General features: G+C 37.3%; 1 protein-coding gene across 2 annotated transcripts in view; it reads left to right on the plus strand.

Moving 5' to 3' along the window:
- LOC150101235 (neutral amino acid transporter 9-like) overlaps positions 1 to 24,057 on the plus strand; it is a 350,447-nt gene that overhangs the window by 217,952 nt on the left and 108,438 nt on the right. The window contains exon 8 of one of the 2 annotated variants that reach the window (XM_090401256.1): positions 7,337 to 7,525. The exons of the other annotated variant lie outside the window; for it this stretch is intronic. Coding sequence (XP_090257382.1) covers positions 7,337 to 7,525 — 189 coding nt within the window. The remainder of the gene's footprint in view (positions 1 to 7,336; positions 7,526 to 24,057) is intronic. 2 annotated transcript variants of the gene reach the window in all.

Raw genomic sequence — 24,057 nt, forward strand, 5'->3', positions numbered from 1 at the left:
GAAAAGTGATCATTATGGGCGATGAGAATATATGGGTGAATGATGAGATAGCAACTGGAAGTAAAGAAAATTAGTTTCTTGAGTTTGTGAGGAATAACTACCTCAGACAGTATGTAACAAATGGCACACAAGGATTGAGGGTCTTGGATTTGGTCATCTCATCAGAGGATCTAATTATAAATGAAGTGTCAAATCACCCACAATTGGTGAGAGTGACCATGATGTGATTATCTGGGTGGTTGCCAGCAGTGTGAGGACATCTGTAAGAAAAGGGTATATGTGGAACTACAAAGGGGAGTGATTATGAAGAGCTCAGGAGACAGTTTGCAGGTGTAGCATGGAATGAGGAGTTAGCTGGAAAAGAGATCAAGCAGCTTGAAGGTGATTGTGAAATGGATGAATAAAGCGATTAAGCATGCGATACAGAGAAAAAGGGCATCATGGAGGCAGCATAAGAGAAGTATAAATAACCAATTCCATGAGGTCTACAAAGACCAGGAAAGGCAGGTGACTTGGTTGGTGAGGGTAGCTAAAGAGAGGTATGAACAGCAGTTAGCTAATGAAGCCAGAAAGAATCCTAAGGAGTTCTTTCGATAAGCAGCCAGCAAAAGAAAGAATGATTATGGAAGGATGACATTGATTGGAGAAAATGGTATAAAGACAGCTCTTGCAGAAAGTGTGGTGGAGATACTTAATGAGCAGTTCATAAAGGCCTTTCAATCTTGTGAATGTGACTTCATGGAGAGATTGAGAGCAGTTGATGATGGGGAAGAGAGACTGACTGTAAGTGAGCAAGAGGTTTATGGAGATTTGAGCAAACTAGATATAAATAAGGCTGTGGGACTTGATAATATATCACCACGTATTCTGAAGGAATATGCCAGGGAGTTGATGCCGGCCTTGAAATATTTTTTTAATAAGAGTCTTGCACTGGGTCAAGTTCCTAAGGAGTGGAAGGATGACAAGATCATGCCACTTCATAAAGGAGGAGATAGAACTCAGGCATGAAACTATAGGCCTGTCTGTGTGTCAGGTGTTGTAGTTGTTGAAGCTTGTGAGAACCAGGATCCAGAATTGGGTCAATAACAATGGTATTATCTTTGATGGAGAGCATGGATTTGCTAAAGGGAGGTCATGTTTTAGTAATCTACTTACTTATTACAATAAGGTAACTGCTTCCATGGACAGAGGGGAAGAATACACAGTAATATACTTAGATTTTGCAAAGGTTTTTGATAGATTATTGCATGATAAGTTGATAGTCAAACTAGAGTGGATGGGGTTGGATATTAGATTAGTGCATTGGATCAGAGACCGGCTATCTGATAGGCATTAGCAAGTTGTGTATGGGGAGAGCAATATCCAAAGAGGAAAGTCACTAGTGGTGTGCTTCAGGGGTATGTTTTAGGGCCATTGATGATTAACCTGTATGTTAATAATATTGGCAAAGATTTGGAATGGGATATTCAGTTATTTGCAGATGATGCAAAGTTGGGATGAACCATGAAGAGTAGAGAAGATGTTGTGGCCTTACAAGAAGACTTGAATAAATTGAGTGATTGGGCACGGGAATAGGGATGCGAGTTCAATGTTGCAAAATGTAACATTTTAAAATTTGGAAAACAAAAATGGGATGCAGAATTTATGCTTGGTGAGGATATATTGTTGGAGGTGGAGGAAATAAGAGATCTGGGAGTGATAGTGGATAAGAATCTGAAATTTAGGGGACACAGCCAAAATTGTGAAGACAACACAAAGGCTTCTGGGAATGATGCGAAGGACACTGACATGTAGAAGTAGGGAGATTCTTGTTTCATTTTATAAGGCGTTGATTAGGCCACACATGGACTATTGTGCCCGGATTGGGTCACCTAGTTTTCAGAAGGACGAAGAGATGTTGGAAAGGGTCCAGAGGCGACTGACTTAGGTAGTTTCTATCCTCTGGAATGTTGAGTATGAGTACAGATTGAGAAGATGCAACTTGCAGAGTTTGGTGGACAGGAGGAAGAGGGGAGATGATAGAGACCTACAAGTTGGTAAGGGGTTGTTATAGGATCAATGCTGGAGAGGTTCTGCAGAAAATAGTGGGAGATCAGGGGAGAACTAGAGGTAATCCCTGGAAACTGTATAAAGAGGGTGTGAGTACGGAAGTGAGAAGCAGGTTTTTTTCATGCAGAGAATCATTGTGAATGCCTTTCCTGAGAGTGTGGTGTCTGCAGAGAATTTGAGTGTGTTTAAAGCACAGTATGATGAGCTGTATGTATGATAATAGGACCTCCTCAATGAGTCTTTGACTCCATGGGGTGTTTGGTAATAATGATAATAATAATAATAATGCAAAGGACATATCCTTATTGGTATGTATAATACTATGCATTATGGGAAGGGTCACTACCCAGACTGGCTTCGACTTTTATTGATGTGAAAAGTAAAGGGGTTGTTCATCATAGGCCTAGAGTAGTTAGTATAGAGGTGCAAGAGAGCCTGATAGTATTAGGAGAAAGAAAGATAAATAGATAGCATGAGAGAGAGAGAAAAGGCCTCAGCTCTTTTACATCATCATATAGCTGTTGGCTATCAGTTTTCCCTTTTTCACCAACCAAATAGATGAATAATCAAAAGACCAATTGAAGCTAAAGTGCAAAGATGACCGATACCCAGGTGGTTAGCCCTATCTGGGTTAACTGCCTTCAGTTGGGCTTCTCTGTCTGGGATTGCTCTCCAGTCATCTCTGTAACTGACTATAATACCACATTGAATTAAGAGGATGGAATTATTTTTTTTAAATTAAATTTTTTTAAATATTAAAATTTTTAATATTTTATTAAAATTAAAAAAAATTTAATATTATTTAAAATTTCTTTCTTCTACTTGTTTCTGCCTTTCCAGTTCTATCTCTGTGTTAATGTTTCTAATGATGTTGCTACATTCTATACCATTGCGTTGGTTTGTTACAAACCATCTTCTCTCTTTATACAGATCTTTCAACTTTTTGCTTTTGAGGAAAGCCTGTTCCTTTCCCCACAACATCATATTCTGCTTTACTGCTTGTTTGAATTTTTACCACATATCCCAATTCCAGGTAACATTATTCCAGTTCAAACAGAGGGTCTGGAATTTAGTTGAAAAGATCAACAAAAAATTTGGTGGAAGTCTCCATGGTCCAGAAGAGATCTCTACTTTTTCCATGCAGTCGAACTTCAGTATAACTGGATTATGATCTGACATGTTGATGTCAAGATGTTTTATCTGAATTATCCTATTTATAAGGGAAGAAGAGATATAAATTTGATCAATACGAGTACCAATACCTTGATTCATGTATGTGTATGCCTGGAGATTAGGATTGCGAATCCTCCATATGTCTACTAGTTGAGCATTGTCAATACATGTTTTTAACTGTGCATATCCCACTTTTCCACTCCTGGGGTGTCCTCCTATTTTGTCTATATGGGGTTTTCAATACATTTCTAGTCTCCAGCTGCTGTGATGTAGTGGGCACCATATAAATTGCCTCCAATTCCTGGAAGAATTTTCATTTAACTGTTCCATTAGATGGAGCATAAACATTTATAAATTTTATTACACATCTACAGTATTTCCAATCTATTGTCAAGATTCTGCCTTCTGCATCCCCTTGGATATTACAGAATGACCGAAGGAGGGGGGGGGTAGAATAATAACTCCTACTCCAGCCCTGTTAAATCTTCCAAAGCTTTAATAAGAAAGAAGTGGATATCTATCTGTTAAACTTTTTATATCTTTATATCTGCAGAAGTATGTTTCTTGGAGAAACAAAAATCTGATATAAATTAAAGATATCAAGAAATTATATATTTGGTTTAATCCATTATCCAAGTGTAAGCAAACAAAGTTTGCACCTGAAGTATCTTTTAGGACTGTACATGTCTGCAAGGAGATGTGATTTGCATTATGGGATACTAAGGCAAGTACTGTGAGGTCATACTGGTCCTGAAAGATACTTCATTCTCAAACTGTGTTTGCTTACACGTGGATAATGGATTGAACTAAGTATATAATTTCTTGGTATCTTCAATTTACAATATAAAAATGAAGAAACTCAACAAAAATGAGATATTATGCCATAGCATAAGTTTCCATGTAGTTTCTTGTTTGATTTGCCTGTGGAATCCTTGTACATTTAATGAGGTAATGCAGAAAGGAGACACTATGATTAATGAAGTGTCACCAGTAAGGCTTTAACATCTAAATTTTTGATGAACCGAATGAGGTCTTCAATCGTTGAAGGAGCAATTGTGTAAACTGTTTTTCAGTTTTTTACAATTGCTTTCCATTACTTCAAATTTCAACTCTAGCTCACCTCCACATGGTACATCCTGGGTATCTCTAAAGAGCTATAATGACTTGGCCATCCAGACTATCTTAGGATCTCCTGGATTAGTGTACATGCATATGCAAACAGTTTATCAGGTTACAATGATGGAAACTAAGACTCACCATCAACCAGAAGTGCCCTAAGACTTGGTCCCTTGGGCAACTGCTCAGAGTCCACCAGCTGAATATGGAAAGTATCAGCAGGGTTAAGAGTCAGTGTCTTACTAGACTTCTTCATGACAACAGAATTGACATTGCAATCATTCAAGAACCCATGCAAGCAATGAGTCACAACTACGAGAAAGAGGCTCCATTCCAGGTTTCAATCTTATAGGAGCAATATACCATCAGATGCATGGGGTAGCCACCTATGCCCGAAATTCACTTACTAAGGTCCGTTTCATTCCTGCTAGCGATGTTTCAAACATGTCTACTGTTATTATAGCAGTTAACAACCTTAAAATAATTAATGTCTACCTGTTCAAGTTTTGCCAGCCTTAATGAATCGTGCTGTTTATATTGGAGACTGTAGCAGTCATCATACTCAATGGGGTTATAGAGAAACTGATGCAAATGGTGCTAAGTTATCCGAGTGGGCAGAGGCAAACAACATACAGCTGATTTTCGATCACAAGGATAACTGCACTTTTAACTTGGCCAGGTGGAATAGTGGCACCAATCCTGACATGTTTTGTAACAACCAATCAAAGGGGCATCCCAGTGCCAACCAGCTGTCGTGTTTTGGGAAGATTCCCACACAGTCAACACTCCCCTGTCTTTATTGAGGTGGACCCTCAAATCCCAATTACTGAAACTACACAATGCCACGTTGGAATTTTGCCAAGGCAAACTGGAACAGCTTTTCATCAGATCTAGATAAAAATGTTCCATGGATTCCACCACAACCTTATAACTACCGAAGATTTGTGAAAATAGTAATTTCTACAGCCATAAAACACATCCCTAGAGGTGCTAGAAAATAATACATACCTGGCTGCAGCAAAACCAGTGAAGCACTTTATAATGACTTTCTGAATAGCAGACATGTGGATGTTGCAGATGATCTTATTGACAGCTTAAATGAAGCTAGAAAGAACAAATGGATTGACACAATGGAAAGGCTGAACTTTAAACATTCAAACAGGAAGGCATGGTGCCTCCTTAAAAAGGTGGGTCATAATTCCCATCACCCTAGTGCAAAAGCTGCTGTTAGTGCCAACTGTATTGCCAATAGGATAGTGGATCTGTCCAGAGCTAAATTAGAAAAAAAAACCACACTAAAATAATTAGGAAAGAATTGACCAGACTTAAAGAAGGTTGTTCTTAAGCGACCAAGCTATCGAATCCATTCACCAGAGAAGAACTTCTAGCTGCACTCCAGGGAGTGAAAACTGGTAAAGCGCCTGGATTTGATAATATTCACCCTGAGTTTTTAAAAAACTTTAAACCAAATACAGTGGAATGGCTGACAAAATTCTTTTCTAATATTCTACAGAGTGGTAGATTACCAGCAAAATTTAAAAAAATCAAAGATAATAGCCATCGTGGAATGCCTACTGATAAACCTGAAAGCTATAGACCTATAGCACTGCTCAGTGTCTGTCTTAAGTTACTAGAAAGACTTATTTACAATAGTACTAATTCTATTATTTTTGACACTCTGCCTCATGAACAGGCCAGTTTCAGTCTCAGGCACAACTCTGAAGATCAAGTTTGGTCCTAACGACTCATAGAATCTGGTTTTGAAAAATGCCTTAAAACTGGTGCAGTCTTTATAGACTTGATGGCTGCATGTGACATCATATGGAGGAATGGCATAATCTACAAACTCCTTAAAATACTGAAATGTAAAAAAATGACCCATCTGATCAACACCATTCTGTCTAATAGAACAATAGGTACTTCTAGATGATATGAGAAAGCCAAGAACACTTAACAGTGGACTCCCACAAAGGTCAGTTCTGACCCCTCTTCTTTTCAGTTTGTATATTTCTGACCTTCCAAGGACAATGTCTAGAAAATTTGCATATGCTGATGATTTATGCATCACATTCCAACACCAGAACTTCTGTACTATAGACTTCTGTACTGCACTGGTGACCTAGAGGAGCTAAACCACTTCTTTGAGAAGTGGCGTTTTATTCCAATCACTACCAAGACTGAAACATGCTGTTTCCATTTGAACAATAGCATGGCACGAGATATCTTAAGAGTGCTACTGAATGGGAATATATTACCTCACAATTGTAATCCAGATCTGGGTATAACCCTGGACAGAACCCTCTCCTTTAATAGACATCTCTCCAATATTGCTGCCAAAATCAGAACTAGAAATAACATACTGCATAAACTTGCCAGAACAATCTGGGGGGGCTTGTGCTCCCACGTTAAGGACATCTGCTCTGGGCCTCATCTACTCAACTGCTGAATACTACTCGGCTGTCTGGCTGGAACAGTGCACACATTAAATTAATTGATACTCTTGAATCGACATTGCATATCATTTCTGGAACAATATAGACTACTCCATCATATTGGCTACTAGTTCTGAACCACATACAACCGCCACAACTACAATGCCAAGACAACCTGATTTGCAAATATAACAAAATTTGCTGGAACCCACTGCTTCCTATACACTTTGATATTGATAGCTTTACATCACAGAGGCTTAAGTCAAGACACCTGCCTATTATAACAGCACAACAATTTGTCACTGAGGGCTATGATGCAACAGTAGCATGGCAGCTAGCTCATCTTTAGTCGAAAGAGACCTGATAAAGGTTCTTCACATCATGGATGGGGATCGAACCCAGGTCTTTCCGACCAAAGGGCTTCGTCTATACCGACTGAAGAAGCTATTGTCTTTTTTTTTTGGAGGGGGATGGTTGTTATCTTTTATGATTGTGTTAAAATAACACTGAGCTTAGGGTTGCCTTTTTATATTTATTTAATGTTACATGAAATATTTTCTTTATAGTGTATTGTCCAAGTCCATTACCAATAATAGGAAACATTACTCATTCCATTGGATCATCCCAGCCAGAAAAAGATATTTTTCACAAATTTTGGGATTTGGATAGAACAGTTCCATTTTATATGGCATGTTGTTTAGGACCTTTACTTTGTCTCAAGTCGCCAGATTTTTTCACAAAGTTTAATGCTCTCGGTAAGCAAAAGATTCAGTTTGATACTGTCAGTATTATGAAGCATTATAACAATGTTTTTATATTCTGAAATAGTATTTTAATATATAAATTGAGAAATTTTTTTATTCTTTTATGCATTCAGATTGTAAAGGAGGTGAGGGCTGACTTTCGTGTGGCTGTTTTTCAGTTAAGGGGATGTAGAATTATGGATTATAATAATTCAAAACAGAAAAAAACTTGAATACATTTTTATTCTAACTATGTTATTGTATTCATCACAATTGCCACAAGATATGGCCATTGCCAGTTAGTCTTATGACCATTTTCAATGCAACTAAATGGTTTATAAAAACAGAATTAATTAAAAAATGAAAAACTCATGTTACAGATATGAGGAGAACTTATTCTCCTCATAATGCAAATATGGAGGAGAACTCAATCGCATGCCTGATATTCCAAATTGAAAAAAATAATTTTATCAGAAATACATACACACAAAAGTTAACTATAGTGGAGAGGTGTATTTGTTAAAATCACTTTACAAAACTAGGAAAGTTTGAGGCAGTCATTCTTATTTAAATTCTGCTGATGAAACTGAGCTTCACTATTTTCTTTATGCAGTGCTTCTATTAAAAATTGGCTTTTATGTACTACTTTAATATTTTTCCAGAGGACCCCATGTCTGGAAGATACAGCATGATGTGCAAGACCTGATTTTTCTGACTCAGAAGTGAATATAATCCTGGTGCTCTGCTAAATGTACATCAGTCTCCCAGTCTGTCCACAATATGAATGACCACGGAAGCCAGTATACTCCTGCATGGGATAGAGTTTAAAGTTGATCTTTCACAGTGTATAAACATCACTAAGGATGAAAGAGGACCTTCTGATTTACAGTAACAGAAATCTGGACAACTTTTATAATAAGCTCTTGGCATAAGGAACACTACTAATGTTTCTCTTGGGGAGAAAGAGGATGTAGGCAATGGAAATTTGAGGTGTGACCTTTAGAGAGAAAAATCACATTAATTCGTATATTAATTTTAATTAATCTTTAATTAAAATTGAGCTAAGGTGTTCATAATCTCGTACTTTTGATAAGGATGATAGGAAGATATACTGATGCCACTTTGTATGCTGGTTTTCTTTTTATAGACAGAAAACTGTAAACTACCATCTTGCTGCCTTAGGATTAACTCATTTGAGAAAGGAAGCTATTATTACCTTCTGCTTCTAGAGTGAATATGATTGTGCAGTGGATGAATTTAATTCTTCAAAGAAAAATATCTAATTCTGAGAAGGAGAAGAGTGCCAAACTGCAAATCCATCACCCACTTAACATAACTGAATGAAAGGAAATGTTTCATGTAATAATCAACTATAATTGAAGAGATTGGAGAACTCATAACTATTCTCTCTATTTCAAACATTTTTCTAACATGAAAAATAACCAAAATTAATAACAAAATAAAATAATTTCACGATGTCCAGGATCTTTCTATAATAATATAACTGCATCTATTAGCAGAATATTATTGAAAACAGAAACTACATCCAAGTGGCTTAAATGGTGAGTAGATAAAAAAAAAAAAAACGGCACCGTAGATTTTTTGAAATTTTGGAGTTTTTTTTTTTTTCTATATGAAGAAGAATTACCTGTAAAGAGAGAAAGCATGATGGACAGATCTTTCATTAGTCTCATGAGAGACTATATATTATCCAATTAAAGGTCTCAGAGGTGCATATCTTATGTACTTTGGGAACCTCATACAGTTCAGGAACTCTAGCAACATGAACATGAATCTTTTTTGTTTCTTTATTTCACATTTGGAATTCATCTTGGAGCTTCTTTAAATTGTTAAATATTGTTGACAGTTTTTGGAAATGTAGTGGTTAGAACAGTCCTATAAAAGCAGGTTTAATTTTCTAAATTATTTCTTTCATTTTGCATTACAGCAGCATATCCTTTGTCAGCTCTTGTTAAAACAGTGTTGTCATTGAGAGAGAGAGAGCTAAAACTGGTTCAAAAGAAATTTGATTGCCATCATAATCTTTAAAGTAAAGAGGACTTTTGATGGCTTTTATCAATGATGAAAAAAAAAAACTCTGTTATTGGAACTTTTAGGAAAGACCAAGATATTGAAGTTGAAAGTTTATTTTTCACTCGGTAAGACTATAATAAATTTAGTTTAATCCTTTATCCAAGTGTAAACAAACAAAGTTTGCACCTGAAAGTATCTTCAGGACTGGGGTAAGGTGGTACAACAGAGATGACCTTGCTAATGCTTCTGCCTGGTTCCCACTGAAGAGATCTCAATAAAGGTCAAAACTAGTCTGGGTAGTGGCCCTTCCCTTAATGCATAACATTATACATATCCACAAGGAGATGTGTTTTGCATTATGGGAGATACTGAGGTAGGCGTGATGTAAGCTTGTCCCACCTTTGCAACGAGTTGCCCTGTGTTGTACCACCTTACCCCAGTCCTGAAGATACTTTCAGGCACAAACTTTGTTTGCTCACACTTGGATAAAGGATTAAACTAAATTTATTAATGACCAAGATAATTGAGTTATGGATATCATAGAAATTTCATCATATTAATAAATAATTTTAACAAAGGTCATCTTGAGATTTTATTGCAAATTTCTTAATAGGAAGTGAAGAGCATATAGTATGGTCCATTTTATTTTACAAAAATTTGAAATTTGGTAATTTTTAATAATTTCAGAAATCTTCTGTGCTGACTGAGAGTATCAGAGTATCAAAAGACAACTGCTGACATTTCAGAAAATAACAGAACTTCTGCATTTGTTGGTAATAGCTAAAAGCTTCTTGGATTCATTACAGCCTTTTTTTAAAAAAATAAGATGATTCTATAAAGTGATTGCGTACCCTTGTGATAACTCTAACCTTGGCACAAACATATCACAATTGCATTCTCTGCATCCAAAAAATTAGGTTTTCTCTTTTGATCGAGGGATTACTTTAATAATTCCAAAAAGCTCCCAATCCTATGCAAATCACAAAACTGTTTAACTATTGAATACTGCTCTCAGATATTTGGTGATGTCCCTAAGAGCTCCTTAAAAATTCTGGATTCTCTACAGAAAAGGGCTGTTAGAATTGATAATGATCCCTCCCTCTCTCTCTCTCTCTCTTTTTCACAATAAAATTAAAGAAAACATTGAAACCTATAACCTTAGAAAAATTGATGAATAGAAAAATGATTTACTGACATATGTAAAAAAATATACGAAACTGGACAACTGCCAAAAGATTTTAAGCACTCGACATTCCTACCAATACCTAAAAAATCGAAGTCAAATCAAATGTGAAGAGTACAGGACAATCAGTGTGATCAGTCAGATAGCAAAAGTTATATCATCCTAGAAAGTAATAAACATAAAATCAAATTGGAAATTAATGAAACACAATTTGGTTTTCAGGAAAACAAAGGAAGTAGAGGACTCTTCAACATTAGAACTATTATAGAAAGATATCTGGAGAAACAGAAAGAAGTCTACTTATGTTTTATTGACTACACAAAGGCCTTTGCCAATATACTAATCGAATGCATCAGAAAATTAAGAGTTGATGGTAAAGATACCAGATTACTGATAAATCTATATTGGGAGCAAACTGCCTCAATAAAAATGTCAGGAGAACCTTGGAGGGATTTCCAGTAAAGAAGGGTGTCAGACAAGGCTGTGTTCTTTCTCCTATATCGTTTAACCTCTATACTGAAAATATCTTCCAGCAATTAGAAGAATTTAAAGGAGTCAGCATAGGAGGCAGAAATATAAACAACTTAAGATATGCAGAAGATACAGTACTGCTAGCTGAAAATAAAAAAGATCTCCAAAACCTATTAGAAGAGATGCTGAAACTAAGTGAAAAATATGGACCTAATTTCAACTTCAAAAAAACCAAAACCATGCTGGTAACAAGAGAAAAAGGGAAAATACCTGATATAAATATTAAGATCAGAGGAAATACCTTAGATCAAGTAGAGAGATATATACAGAGGCTGTTCAATAAGTTATATGACTATATTTATACAGAAAACAGATTACCTTTAATCGTCATCATTTACATGGTCTTTTTCGAAATAACTACTGTGAGACGCGATGCATTTGTCCCAACGTTGCGTCCACTTCTTAAACACATGTGAAAGTCCGTTTTTTGAGAGTTCTTTCAAAACCGCCTCTGCAGCTTTTACTCATGCTTTGTAGTTTTCGAAATGTCAGTCTTCTTAGTGGTTTTTTGAGCTGAGGAAACAGCCAGAAATCGCACGGTGTGAGATCAGGACTGTATGGAGGGTGTGGTATGTTGTTCTTCTGCAAAACGTCCACTACTCAACCAGCAATATGTGGCCTTGCATTATCGTGGTGCAATAAGAAGCCATTCTTCAGCAATGGACGCTTCCTTTTGACGTGCTGTACCATTGTCCGTAAAACATCTGCATAGTATGAGCCGTTTACAGTATTCCCGGGTTCTACAGCGTGTTGGTAAACAATGCCTTCGTAGTCAAAAAACATTGTTTATAACTTTACCAGCCGATTTTACAGTTTTTGCTTTCTTGGGGGGTAGGTGAAGACTGATTCTTCCATTCACTGCTTTGTTGTTTCATTGTAGGGGCACTATGACCATACAATGAAAACGATCGAGCAGATGAAGCTTGGGTCACTATGATCCAAGCTTCATCTGCTGTAATAATGTGTTTTAAGAAGTTGTCGCCTTCTTGTTCTAGTCTTTCTTTCCATTCTGTGCACACATCCACTCGATACTGCATTTGCTCCGGTGTCAAGAGTTTGGGAATCCATCGGGCGCAAACACGTTTCAGTCCCAAATGTTCAGCCATGATTGAGTGAACACTTCCCACAGAAATATTCAGGACAACATGCAGCTGGCATACTGTAATTCTGCGATTCTCCTTAATGATAAATGCTGCTGTGTTGATCATTGTCTTTGTGATGGATGTTGAAGGTCTTCCCTCATGTTCTTCCACATTTTGCCTTCCTTCCTTAAAAGTTTTATGCCAGCGAAAAAAAACACTTGCCCTCGACATTGCTTCATCGTGGAATGCTTCGCGTATCACGTTAAAAGTGTCCGATGCCGATTTTTGCAAACGCACCAAAAATTTAATCGCATAACGCTGTTCCAAGGACACTTCCATTTCGACAACTGGTCGCAGCTCGTAGGCACGCCGAAACAAGCTTGCGTTTAGTCACATGACACTCTGGCACATCAGCCCATATACGCCATCTATCAACCTCTTTTGTTAATACAGACAGCAACATTTCTTTATTCCACAGAAATTAATATTGTGATGAGTGGTTTCGCAACAGTAAAATTAGTCTTATTACTTATTGAGCAGCCCTCGTATTTGGATCAACTAATTATATAGAAGATCTCTGGCACGGGCAAGCAGGTTTTTCGTCCTGTAAACTCAAGAAAATCGACCGTAGAACCCACATTATTTCAGACATTAAATATATTGTGTTAGAGTTAGGGACCACGAGATGGCGGCACATTTGAGCCGTCTCTCTTCACTGCGTACCGCTTAATTAGTGATAGCCTTGGGCCATCTGTCTCTGATTGGGTACCAGTGGAGATTGAACTGCCCACTCAGTCTCCAAAAGTTAGATAGGGCTAAATGGCCTCACCTACTCCCCGTATACGGGAATAAAAAGGCGTTAGCTGATTTTTTTTTTTCTTAGCTGAATTATATAGAATGGAAAGTGTGATAAGGAAATATTATGAAGAATAGAAATTTCTAAATCAACCTTCATTAGCATGAAAAACATTCTGACCTCAAGGGAAATTCACACACAAAAAAATAATTAGGCTGTCCAAATGCCATGTATTGTCAACATTGCTATATGGAGCAGAAATCTGGACATTATCAAAATATTGTGAAAATAAACTAAAATCCTTTTAGATGCGGATCCTCAGAAGAATTCTTAGAGTCCCATGGACTGCCAAAATAACTAATTTAGAAATATTAGAGATGATTGGAGAAGATAGAACTCTGTTGAAAACCATTAAGAAAAGGATAACCACCTACCTTGGTCACATACTAAGGCATGAATCCCTACAGAAAACACTTCTAGAAGGAATGATACAAGGAAAAGAAAAAGACAAAGAACAGATTGGATGGGAAATATTAAGGAGTGGACCTTTTTGTCCACTCCTTAAATTTTGCAAGTGTTATAAATCTAGCACAAGTTTTCAGGATTCCTTAACTGAATTGAAATAACTATGTACCAAATACATAATGAAAACTAGCAATAAAAAGATCAAAACTCTAAAAACAGGCAGGAATGTAGAAAACTTCATCTGCATATGGAGAACCTATAGAACAAATAAAACATTATGGCTATATAAGCACAGTTTTTAGTGAAGAAGGAAACTTAAATATTATAAATAGACAATTGCGTTAGCAAAGCTGGTATTGTGGGGGAGTCAATTTCCTATGAAGAATGTAAAAGAGAAGCACAAAACCATACATGGTGGAATCTCATAGTAGTCAACCTCCTGGAAGATGACATGTGACAAGGACAAGTTAAATAACTATAGCCTCTGTTCTCATTCTCCTCAAAAGAAGATTTTAATGTTTCTGTCATTATGTCAAAGCTTAATGCACAGAAAAGCTATCCAGGTTTCTGTGTACTGTAAATCTGGAGGTTCCCTTCCATCTGGTTCTCAAATTGGTGATATTTTTACACATGATGAGTGATCCTGGAGTATATTTGCTTCCTTGGTCATTCATAGGAATTTCATTATTGAGCATTCCAGGTAAGATTTATGCATGCATAATGGAGAAGAGGCTAAGAAAAATGATCGAAGAGAAACTTGGAGAACAAGCTGGATTCAGGTGAAATAGAGCTTGTCAGGATCAGATTTTTACTTTAAGACAGCTAAGTAAGAAATACAGGAATATAACAGAGGATCTTTATTTAAGTTTTGTAGATCTGGAAAAGGCATATGACAAGGCTCCAAGAGATAAGCTGTTCAAAACACTACAGGTGTAAATGGAACTTTGTACCAGGCCATAGTCTATTATTTAAGTTGTTAATCAGCAGTTAGAATTGAAGGAGGTATAGCAAGATGATCTGATGTAAAATCAGATGCTAAACAAGGGTTTACATCATCTTCCCTGCTATCCATCATCTGTGTGGATAACATTATGAAGAAAAACAGTGTTAAATGTGATATTAAATTTGGAGATGTTGATCTCAATGTTTCTTTTTTTACAAGTGTTACAAATCGAGCACAAGTTTTCAGGATTCCTTAACTAAATTGAAATAACTGATGTACCAAATACATTATCTCTGGATACCAGTAAAGCTGTTGGACTGGATGGTATTTCACTATGGGTTTTGAGAGAATGTGCTACAGAACTGACAGCTCCGTTGACCTGGGTTTTTAATAAAAGTCTGGCTGTGGGAAAGGTACCCAGGGAATGGAAGGCCAGGTAAGATAGTGCCACTGCATAAGGGCAGTAGCAGACTGGATGTGTCTAATTATAGGCCTGTTTGTGTGTCATCAGTAGTTGTTAAGGTCTTGGAGAAATTAGTGAGGGACTATATACAGTGTTGGACAGATGAGGGTAATGTTTATCTGTGAGAATCAACATGGATTTGTTAAGGGGTGCTCTTTGCTTTAGTAAAAGAGTTATCATTCCATTGTATAAGGCTCTGATCAGACCACACTTAGACTATTGTTCTCAGATTTGGTCCCCAGGAATTGAAAGAGATAAAGATTTGAAGGAGATTGCCTTTTATAATAAAGTGACAAGAGCAGTTGATGAGGGAAAGGCATATACTGCCATTTTTTTGGATTTTGCAAAGGTGTTTGACAGGGTACCACACGATAAGCTGATATTTAAGTTGCAGCACATGGGTTTAAATGTCGTGTTAGTCAAATGGATCCAGGATTGACTAACTGATAGGTATCAGAGAGTTGTGTATGGTGGGGCAATATCAAGGAAGCACTAGGTTACAAGTGGGGTTCCACAGGGCTCAGTACTGTGACCTGTATTGTTCAACCTTTATATCAATGATATTGTCAATGATTTGCAAGGGGATACTCAATTGTTTGCGGATGATGTGAGGCTGGGAAGGGTTATCAGTAATAGTGTAGATGTGGCATCCCTGCAAGAGGATTTGAATAAACTAGACAGATGGGCAAATGAATGGGGGTATTGGTTCAATGAGCAAAATGTAAAGTCTTGAGGTTTGGGATCCATCGATGGGAGGATGCATACTCGATTGGAGGAGGTAGGGGAGATGAGATCTGGGGGTGATGATTGATAGAAAACTGAAATTCAGGGAGCATATTGCAAAGGTGGTGAGGGTAACTCAGAGAATTGCTGCAATACTGAGAAGGACGCTGACCTGAAGAGATAAAAGAGTTATCATTCCATTGTATAAGGCCCTGATCAGACCACACTTAGACTATTGTTCTCAGATTTGGTCCCCAGGATTTGAAGGAGATAAATTGACTGTGGAAAGGGTACAGCGGCAGATAACAAAGATGGTTTCAGGATTGTACAATATAAGTTATGAGGATCAACTGAGGGAATGTGGACTGCAGAGTTTGGTGGATAGCAGAAGGAGAGGTGATATGATCAAGACTTTTAAACTGTTGAGAGGTATTCACAAGGTAGACATTGGAGAGTTCTTTCACTTGGTGGAACAGTGGGAAGGAGTGATGACAAGGGGCCATCCCTGAAGTTACGAAAGGAGGCTGTGCACAAGAGGGTGAGGAGTGGTTTCTTTGCATGGAGAGTGGTTGAACCTTGGAATGCATTGCCTGAGAGAGTGGTTGGTGCGGAAATGGTCAATGGGTTCAAGGAGTGGTATGATAAACTTTGTGTTCCAAAAACGACCTCCCACGAGTCTTTTGATTCCATGGAGGCCTGGATAATAATAATAATGATGATGATGAAAACTAGCAATAAAAAGATCAAACTCTGAAAACAAGCAGGAATGTAGAAAACTTCATCTGCATATGGAGACCCTGTAGAACAAATAAAATATTATGGCTATTTAAGCACAGTTTTTAGTGAAGAAGGAAACTTAAATATTAGAAATAGACAATTGCATTACCAAAGTTGGTATTGTGGGGAGTCAACTGAATTAATTTATATGGAATAATAGAGCAATTAGTCGGAACACTAAACTAGCAGTATGCAAGCTAATTTTAACTTTTGGATCTCAGAGCTGGGTTAGAAATAAAACAGTTGATCAAAGACTGGAGACTTCTGATATGAGAGTTATGAGAAAAATTAGGAGAATGAACAGATAGTGTTAGTGGCTGAATCATATTAAAAATAATATTAAGGTAAGTAATTTAACATTGTCAGCATTCGGAAATGTGAGTGAGCATAGCTAATCTCAGGAAGTTTTCACTCAAACAGAAGAGAAAAGATTAGCAAAGAAAGTATTTGATGCTAAGATGGCAGAAAACAGATCAAGAGAGAAGACCAAGATGTAGGTGAATGCAGTTGGAAATATAAGATCAGATAATATTTGAGTCCTCACAGACAAATTTGGAGGAAGATTGTTGATAGGAAGTTAGTAATATAAACTTTTCATGTAGTACCTTCATGGTATTCCATTACTCTTTAATGGTTCATTACAGAATTTGATGGTGATAATGATGGCCTTTCACATTATAGAGATAATGTCTTAGCACAGTATTTTTTTTTGGGGGGGGGATGCTTAAGGATCTAAGCTGTATAACTCGGAGGATTTAGTCAACCAAATTGTATTCTTATTGGCTTATAAACCATGGCGCAGAATGCTGGCTGGGGCGTCACCCAGTTAAACAAGACCCCAGTTGTTTTTGTCAGGGAACCAGGACAAACAGCAAAAAGTCAGTTACACATCCCTGAAAGCATTCTAACTCAACATCAACAGAATTCAAGATTGGTACTATCAACATAAGAAGCATCAATGGGAAAGAAATTGATCTCACAAATGAATTGGATCAGTACCAGATTGACATAACAGGTGTGACTGAAAAAAAGAAGACAAAAACAAGTGAGTTCTTTTTTAAGTAACAAATACAAAATGTTATATTCAGGCAATAACAATCAGGGAAAAGGAGGCGTAGCTGTAGTATTCAATACTAAATATGAGGATAATCTTCTTTAAAGACAGGCAGTCTTAACTAGAGTGATATGAACAAATATCAGAATGGGGAACTGGACGATAAAGACTTGTTTGTGCCTGTTGTCCCACAGAAGGTACTATTAAGTAAGAAGTGGAAGAATTTTTTGAGGCATTAGAGAAGGCAGCTAACATGAATAAAAAGGAAAAGTTGGTCCTTCTTGGAGGCCTAAACAGCAGAGTAGGAAATGATTACGAGATGTTTACAGAAATGTGTTTGGAAAATATGGAGAAAAGAGCAAAACTAATAATAATGGTAAGTACCTGTTTGATTTCTGTTTAGGACATGAACTAGTTATTACTAACAATATGTTCCAATATGAAAATGTGCACAAATTCACATGGAAAGCAAATGCAAGAAATAAGCAAAGTATCATTGATAAAGTTATTGTTGATAGCAATATTATCCCACTGGTTCAGGACACAAGAGAATATAGAGAATTTGAAATTGGAAGCAATCGCAGGATAAAATTGAATTTCATATTGAAAAGAAGAGTATATAAGAAAGTTTTAAAGCAAATCAAAGTTGAGCAGCTTTCAGGTGTGAACTGTTGACTAAAATACACAAATATTATTCAACAAAAAAAGAAAGAGTTTGAAAACAGGTATGAAACATTGGAGATTAATGACAAACCCTGAAGAAAATATTTCTTAATTCAGCCTGAGAGGCATGTGGAATTAAGAAAAGAATTAAGAAAGCTAGAGGTAATGAACAAATCTGAAAATAAACCCCAACTCAACATCACCAGAGTTAAAGATCGGTACTATCAACGTAAGAAGCCTAAATGGCAAAGAAATGGAGCTAGCTGAGGAATTAGATAAGTACCAGATCAACATAATAGGGGTGACTGAAACAAAAAAGACCAAAACTGGTAAGATCTTTCTGAGCAATAAATACAAAATGTTATATTCAGGCAATGACAATCAAGGAAAAGAAGGAGTAGCCATAGTATTCAACACAAAATACGAGGCTAATCTTCTTGAATGGCAGTCAGTCTCAAGTAGAGTAATGTGGGCAAATATGAGAATGGGGAACTGGACAATGAGACTTATTTGTGCCTATGGTCCCACAGAAGGTTCTACTAAGGTAGAAGTGGAGGAATTTTTTGACACTTTAGAAAAAGCAACTGACACAATGAAAAATGAAAAGTTGGTCCTTGTTGGGAATCTAAATAGCAGAGTTCGAAATGATTGTGAGACATACAAAAATATTTTGGGAAAATTTGGAGAAAAGAGCAAAGCTAATCATAATGGCAAATATCTGTTGGATTTCTGCTCAGGACATGGACTGGTTATTACTAACACCATGTTCCAACATAAAAATGTGCACAAATTCACATGGAGAGAAGAGGCTAGGAATAAGAAAAGTCTCATTGACTATGTTATTGTTGATAGTGATGTTTTCTCCCTGGTGCAGAACACCAGAGTGTACAGAGGATTTGAAATTGGAAGTGATCACTATTTAGTCTTGAGCAGGATAAAATTGAATTTCATATTGAAAAGAATAACATGTAAGAAAGTTTTAAAGCGAATAAAAGTTGAGCAGCTCTCAGATGTGAACTGTAGACTAAAATACACAAAGATTATTGAAGAAAAAATGAAAGAGTTTGAGAACTGGAATCAAACCTTGGAGATTCAGTGGCAAACTCTGAAGAAAACATTGATTGATTGATTGATGTGGTGAGGTTATCTGTAAGGATAAAAAAATCAGAACTCAGTGGTGGACACAGGAAGTTAGAGGCAGTGAAGAAAAAGAAGAAAGCATATCAAAAGTTCCTGGCAAATAAGTCAGCTTTTACACTTACAGAATACAGAGACAAATGCAAGAATGCTAAACAGTGTGTAAAACTAGCTAAACAAAAGTTATGGGAGGACTTTGGCAAGAATATAGAAAATAAATATCAAGAAGGTGGCAAAATATTCTGGAGGTTGTTGAAGAAGCTTAAGAATGGAGGAAATAGTGCTGTAAAAGGAGTTAGAGATGATAAAGGTGACATGAAAACAGGAGAAAAATATATCCTTGAAGTATGGAGTAATTACTTTGAAAAACTGCTAAATGAAACAAGCAGTGATGACAGCACAGTGGTAAAAAAACACTGACCAGGCATGCAGTCAGGAATACATATCCATACTTGAAGTAGAAAAAGCCATCAAAGGCTTGAAATGTGGAAAGGCAGCAGGAGTAGATGATATTCGACCAGAAATGCTGAAGTATGGTGGTATAAGAGTCTTACAGTGGCTGCACTGCATAGTTCAGAAAGCCTGGACAGAGGGACGAATTCCCGATGATTGGAGTAGAGCTCTCATAGTACCCATATATAAAAAGGGAAATAAAACTGAATGTGAGAATTACAGAGGTATTTCCCTACTGAGTGTTCCTGGCAAGATCTATGCAAGTATACTTGAGAAACGGTTGAGAAGAATTGTGGAAGAAAAGCTTGGTGAAGAACAAGCTGGATTCAGGCCAAATAGAGGCTGTCAGGATCAGATCTTCACTTTACGACAAATAGTCGAGAAAGCATGGGAATATAACAAAGATCTGTATTTAAGTTTTGTTGATCTGGAAAAGGCATATGACAAGGTGCCAAGAGAGAAGCTATTCAATACGCTTCAGTTATATGGTGTCAGTGGGGCATTATATCAAGCAATACTTAGTCTTAATTTGAGTTGTAAGTCAGCAGTTAGAATTGAAGGAAGTACAGGAAGATGGTTTAATGTTAAATCTGGTGTGAGACAAGGATGTACATTATCCCCTCTGTTATTCATTATCTATATGGATCACATTATGAAGGAAAGTGATATTAAATATGATATCAAAATTGGAGATGTTAATGTCAGCTCTTTGCTTTATGCGGATGATGTTATACTTCTAAATAAATCTGCGACAAGTCTGCAAGATTCTCTGACTAAATTGAATAGCTGTTGTAATAGATATGGTATGAAGGTCAGCAATAAAAAGACAAAGATAATGAAAATAGGCAGAATCATTGAAAATGTCAACTGTGTTTTGAACGGAGAACCTGTGGAACAAGTAAAACATTTCAGCTATTTAGGCACGATTTTTACTGAAGATGGTAAATTAAATATAGAAATAGACAACAGAATCAGCAAAGCTGGTATGGTGGGAAGTCAATTGAATAAATTGATATGGAATAAGAGAGAAATTAGTCCAACCATTCCAACTTTGCTAATACTGCTGTCTATATCTAAATTTAATTTGCCGCATTCAGTAAAAATTATTATTATTATTATTACGGGCAACTCCAAGGAGTCCTTAGACTCATCGAGGGAGGCCCTAACATCATGACAAAAACAACTATTCAACATTCGCATAGTATCTATCATACTTTGCCTTGAACTCATTCACAGTCATGGCACCCACAACAGACTCTGGCAGCTTATTCCACTCATTTAATTCATTTACCACCCTCCAAGTAAAAAACCTAGCTCTAACACCCTTGTAACCACACTCTTGCCCAGTGTCTGTGGATAGCCCTTAATCCTCCTACCACCAGTCCTGTTCTCAAAAATATCCTCTGAATTAATCTTATAGAAACCCTTAAGTAATTTCAACGTCTCAATCATATCGCCCCTTTTCCACCCATCAACCAATTTCTGCAACCCACAAATTTTCAACCTGTTCTCATAAGGTTCATTCCATAAACCTGCTATCATCTTGATCACTCACCTCTGGATCCTCTCCACCTCCTCCTCCCCATCAAGAAGAAATCCTGGCACCCAAATCTGGGCACAGTAGTCAAGATGCGGTCTTATCAAGGCTCGATACAGAGGAACAATAACTTGCTTGTCTCTGCTCGTCAAAGTATTCTTCAGTAACCAAATGATTTGATGAGCTGATTTAGCCACTTTTGCAATGTTCCCCCTAAATTTCAACTCCCTATCCACCAACACTCCCAATTCCCTGGCCTCCCAATCTCCTGGAGTACAGTTCCACCAATGTGGTATACTGCTGCTAATCTTTTCACCCCAAAATGCATAACCTTACATTTTGCCACATTAAATTGACATCCATTCTCCTTAGCCCAGTCCTCCAATCTATCCAAATCATCCTGCAAAATTTTGACATCACGTGTACATTCATTATTGCTCTACCCAACTTTGCATCATCAGCAGACAAATGAAGATTCTATTCCCTCTCAGATCCTTTCCTATATCGTTAATGAACAAATTAAATAGCAGTGGTCCAAGAACAGAACCCTGCAGCACACCACTAGGCACAGGCCGTCTTTTAGACTCTTTTCCTGAATAAACTACTCTCTGATATCTCTCCATCAACCACCCTCCTATCCATCCCCATATGCTGTAGTTTACTAATTAGAATTCCATGTGGTATCTTGTCAAAGGCCTTAGCAAGGTCCAGCAGTATCACTGTAAACCCATTACCCTTATCTAGTTCAGCAGTCACTGTGTTATAGTGAGCAAGTTACTGAGTAATGATCTACCCTTCACAAAACCATGCTGTCTGCCATACAGTATGCCATATCCCATTTTCATCTATCCATTCCTGTATTTTTCTCTTGACTACTTTCTCCAAGAAATTGACAATGACTCCTGATATGCTGACCAGTCAGTAATTTGCAACAGGAATCTTGGAACCTCCTTTATGCAGTGGAACTATTTTCCCCTCTTTCCACCCCCCTCCAGACTAACCCAAACCTGAGACTCAAATGAACAAAATGGTTAAGAGCACTGACAATTCTTTAGCTGCTTCACGTACGACCTGAGCTGGTATACCATCCAATCCCACAGATGTATTCACGTTAAGGTTTTGTAGACTATTCACCTCCACTTCATTCACCACAATTCCCATATAAGCTATTGGTTCCTTCATTCCTGCAATATCACCACCTGGATGATATACTCTTGCAAAGTGCTCGCTCAGTAATTCCACTATATCGACTGATTTAGTGACCTCCTTACCATCATCATTCCTTAAAATCATTCTGCCGTGTACAGTTTTTTTTGCTTGCAGCATATTGAAAGAACTGTTTGGGATTCTCTTTGACTTGCATAGCTAGTTTCCTTTCACAATCCACTGTTGTTTTTTTTTACCACACTCGTTACCCTTCTGGCCTGCGCTTTATACTGTTTATGTGCCTGCAGGTCACCTTTCTCCTTTAATTCCCTCCACAGTTGTTTATTTTTTTGCAGCTCAAGCTTAATAGTGTTATTCATTCATTCAACCCCTACTTGATTTACTATTCGGACTCTAGGTATACAGTCAGCCATTGCCTCATGCAAACACTTCTTAACCGCCTCCCATGCACTATCAACATCCAGCCCTTGCCGTTTTACATGCCACGGCACTGAACCAAGCAATCTCCTAAGCTTTTCATACTTATCAACCCAGTAATTCCACATGTACCATCTTAATTGAAAATTCCACACATTTAGCCACCTACCAACTCAAGAACTTATGATCACTCTCACCAATTGGTGGCAACGTGGTGATATTCATTACAGTCAAATTCTCAGATGCAATTACTAGGTCAAGCACTCTCGAACTCCTTGTGTTTTCCATTACATGCTGTCTCAGATAGTTATCTCTTAATAACTGCATAAAATCCAATTCCTTCCTCCCATGTGTCCTCTCCTCCTTCCAATCAATGTTACCATAGTTGAAATCCACCATAATAATTACCCTCCTTCCCCTCATCGTGTCTATTTGCTTATGCATACTATCTCCACCATCTATTACATCACCTGGTCTATAGCAGCACCCAACTATATATTTTGTTCTGCTAGTCTCAATCTCACACCAAATAGCCTCAAATGTGCTCTTTTCTCTATCCTGCAATTCAACTTCTATTATAAGCTATCATCAATAACACTTTCCCCCCCCATTTTATTCTCTCTCTCTGTCCCTCTTGAACACACTATACCCTTCTCCTTCTATTCCACTAGCTATATCATCTTCTGTCAGCCATGTGTCACTAATGCCAATAACCTGTGGCCAGGAAGAGCCAAGGCCAATAATTCTTTCTTCTTGTTCCTAATACTCCTGCATTAGTATACATGAAATGCAGAAGCCTGTTAGTCCCACTCCTATCTTGATGCCTTATACTAACTATCCCATTCCAATTTGTTGTCCTTCGTACTAGCTCGGGCATATTATACACATTCTTAAAATCAACTGCTTCCCTGATGTCTGCATATCCTCTTCCTCCCCACCCCACCACCTTAATAACTCTAGTTTCCCTGATTCTGCACATCCACTTTCACTTCATTCAACAACACTTTTTCAGTCTCCTCACACCAAATCCATTCAGATGCAAACCATCCGTCTTGTATAAAACCTTTTGCCCATCAAACTCACTGAACTCGTCCACAAACTCCACACCTCCTGCATAAC

The sequence above is a fragment of the Typopeltis vanoorti genome, chromosome 12, assembly GCF_054136105.1.
Source record: "Typopeltis vanoorti isolate ZY-2024b chromosome 12, IOZ_Tvanoo_1.0, whole genome shotgun sequence".
Classification (NCBI taxonomy): Eukaryota; Metazoa; Arthropoda; class Arachnida; order Uropygi; family Thelyphonidae; genus Typopeltis; species Typopeltis vanoorti.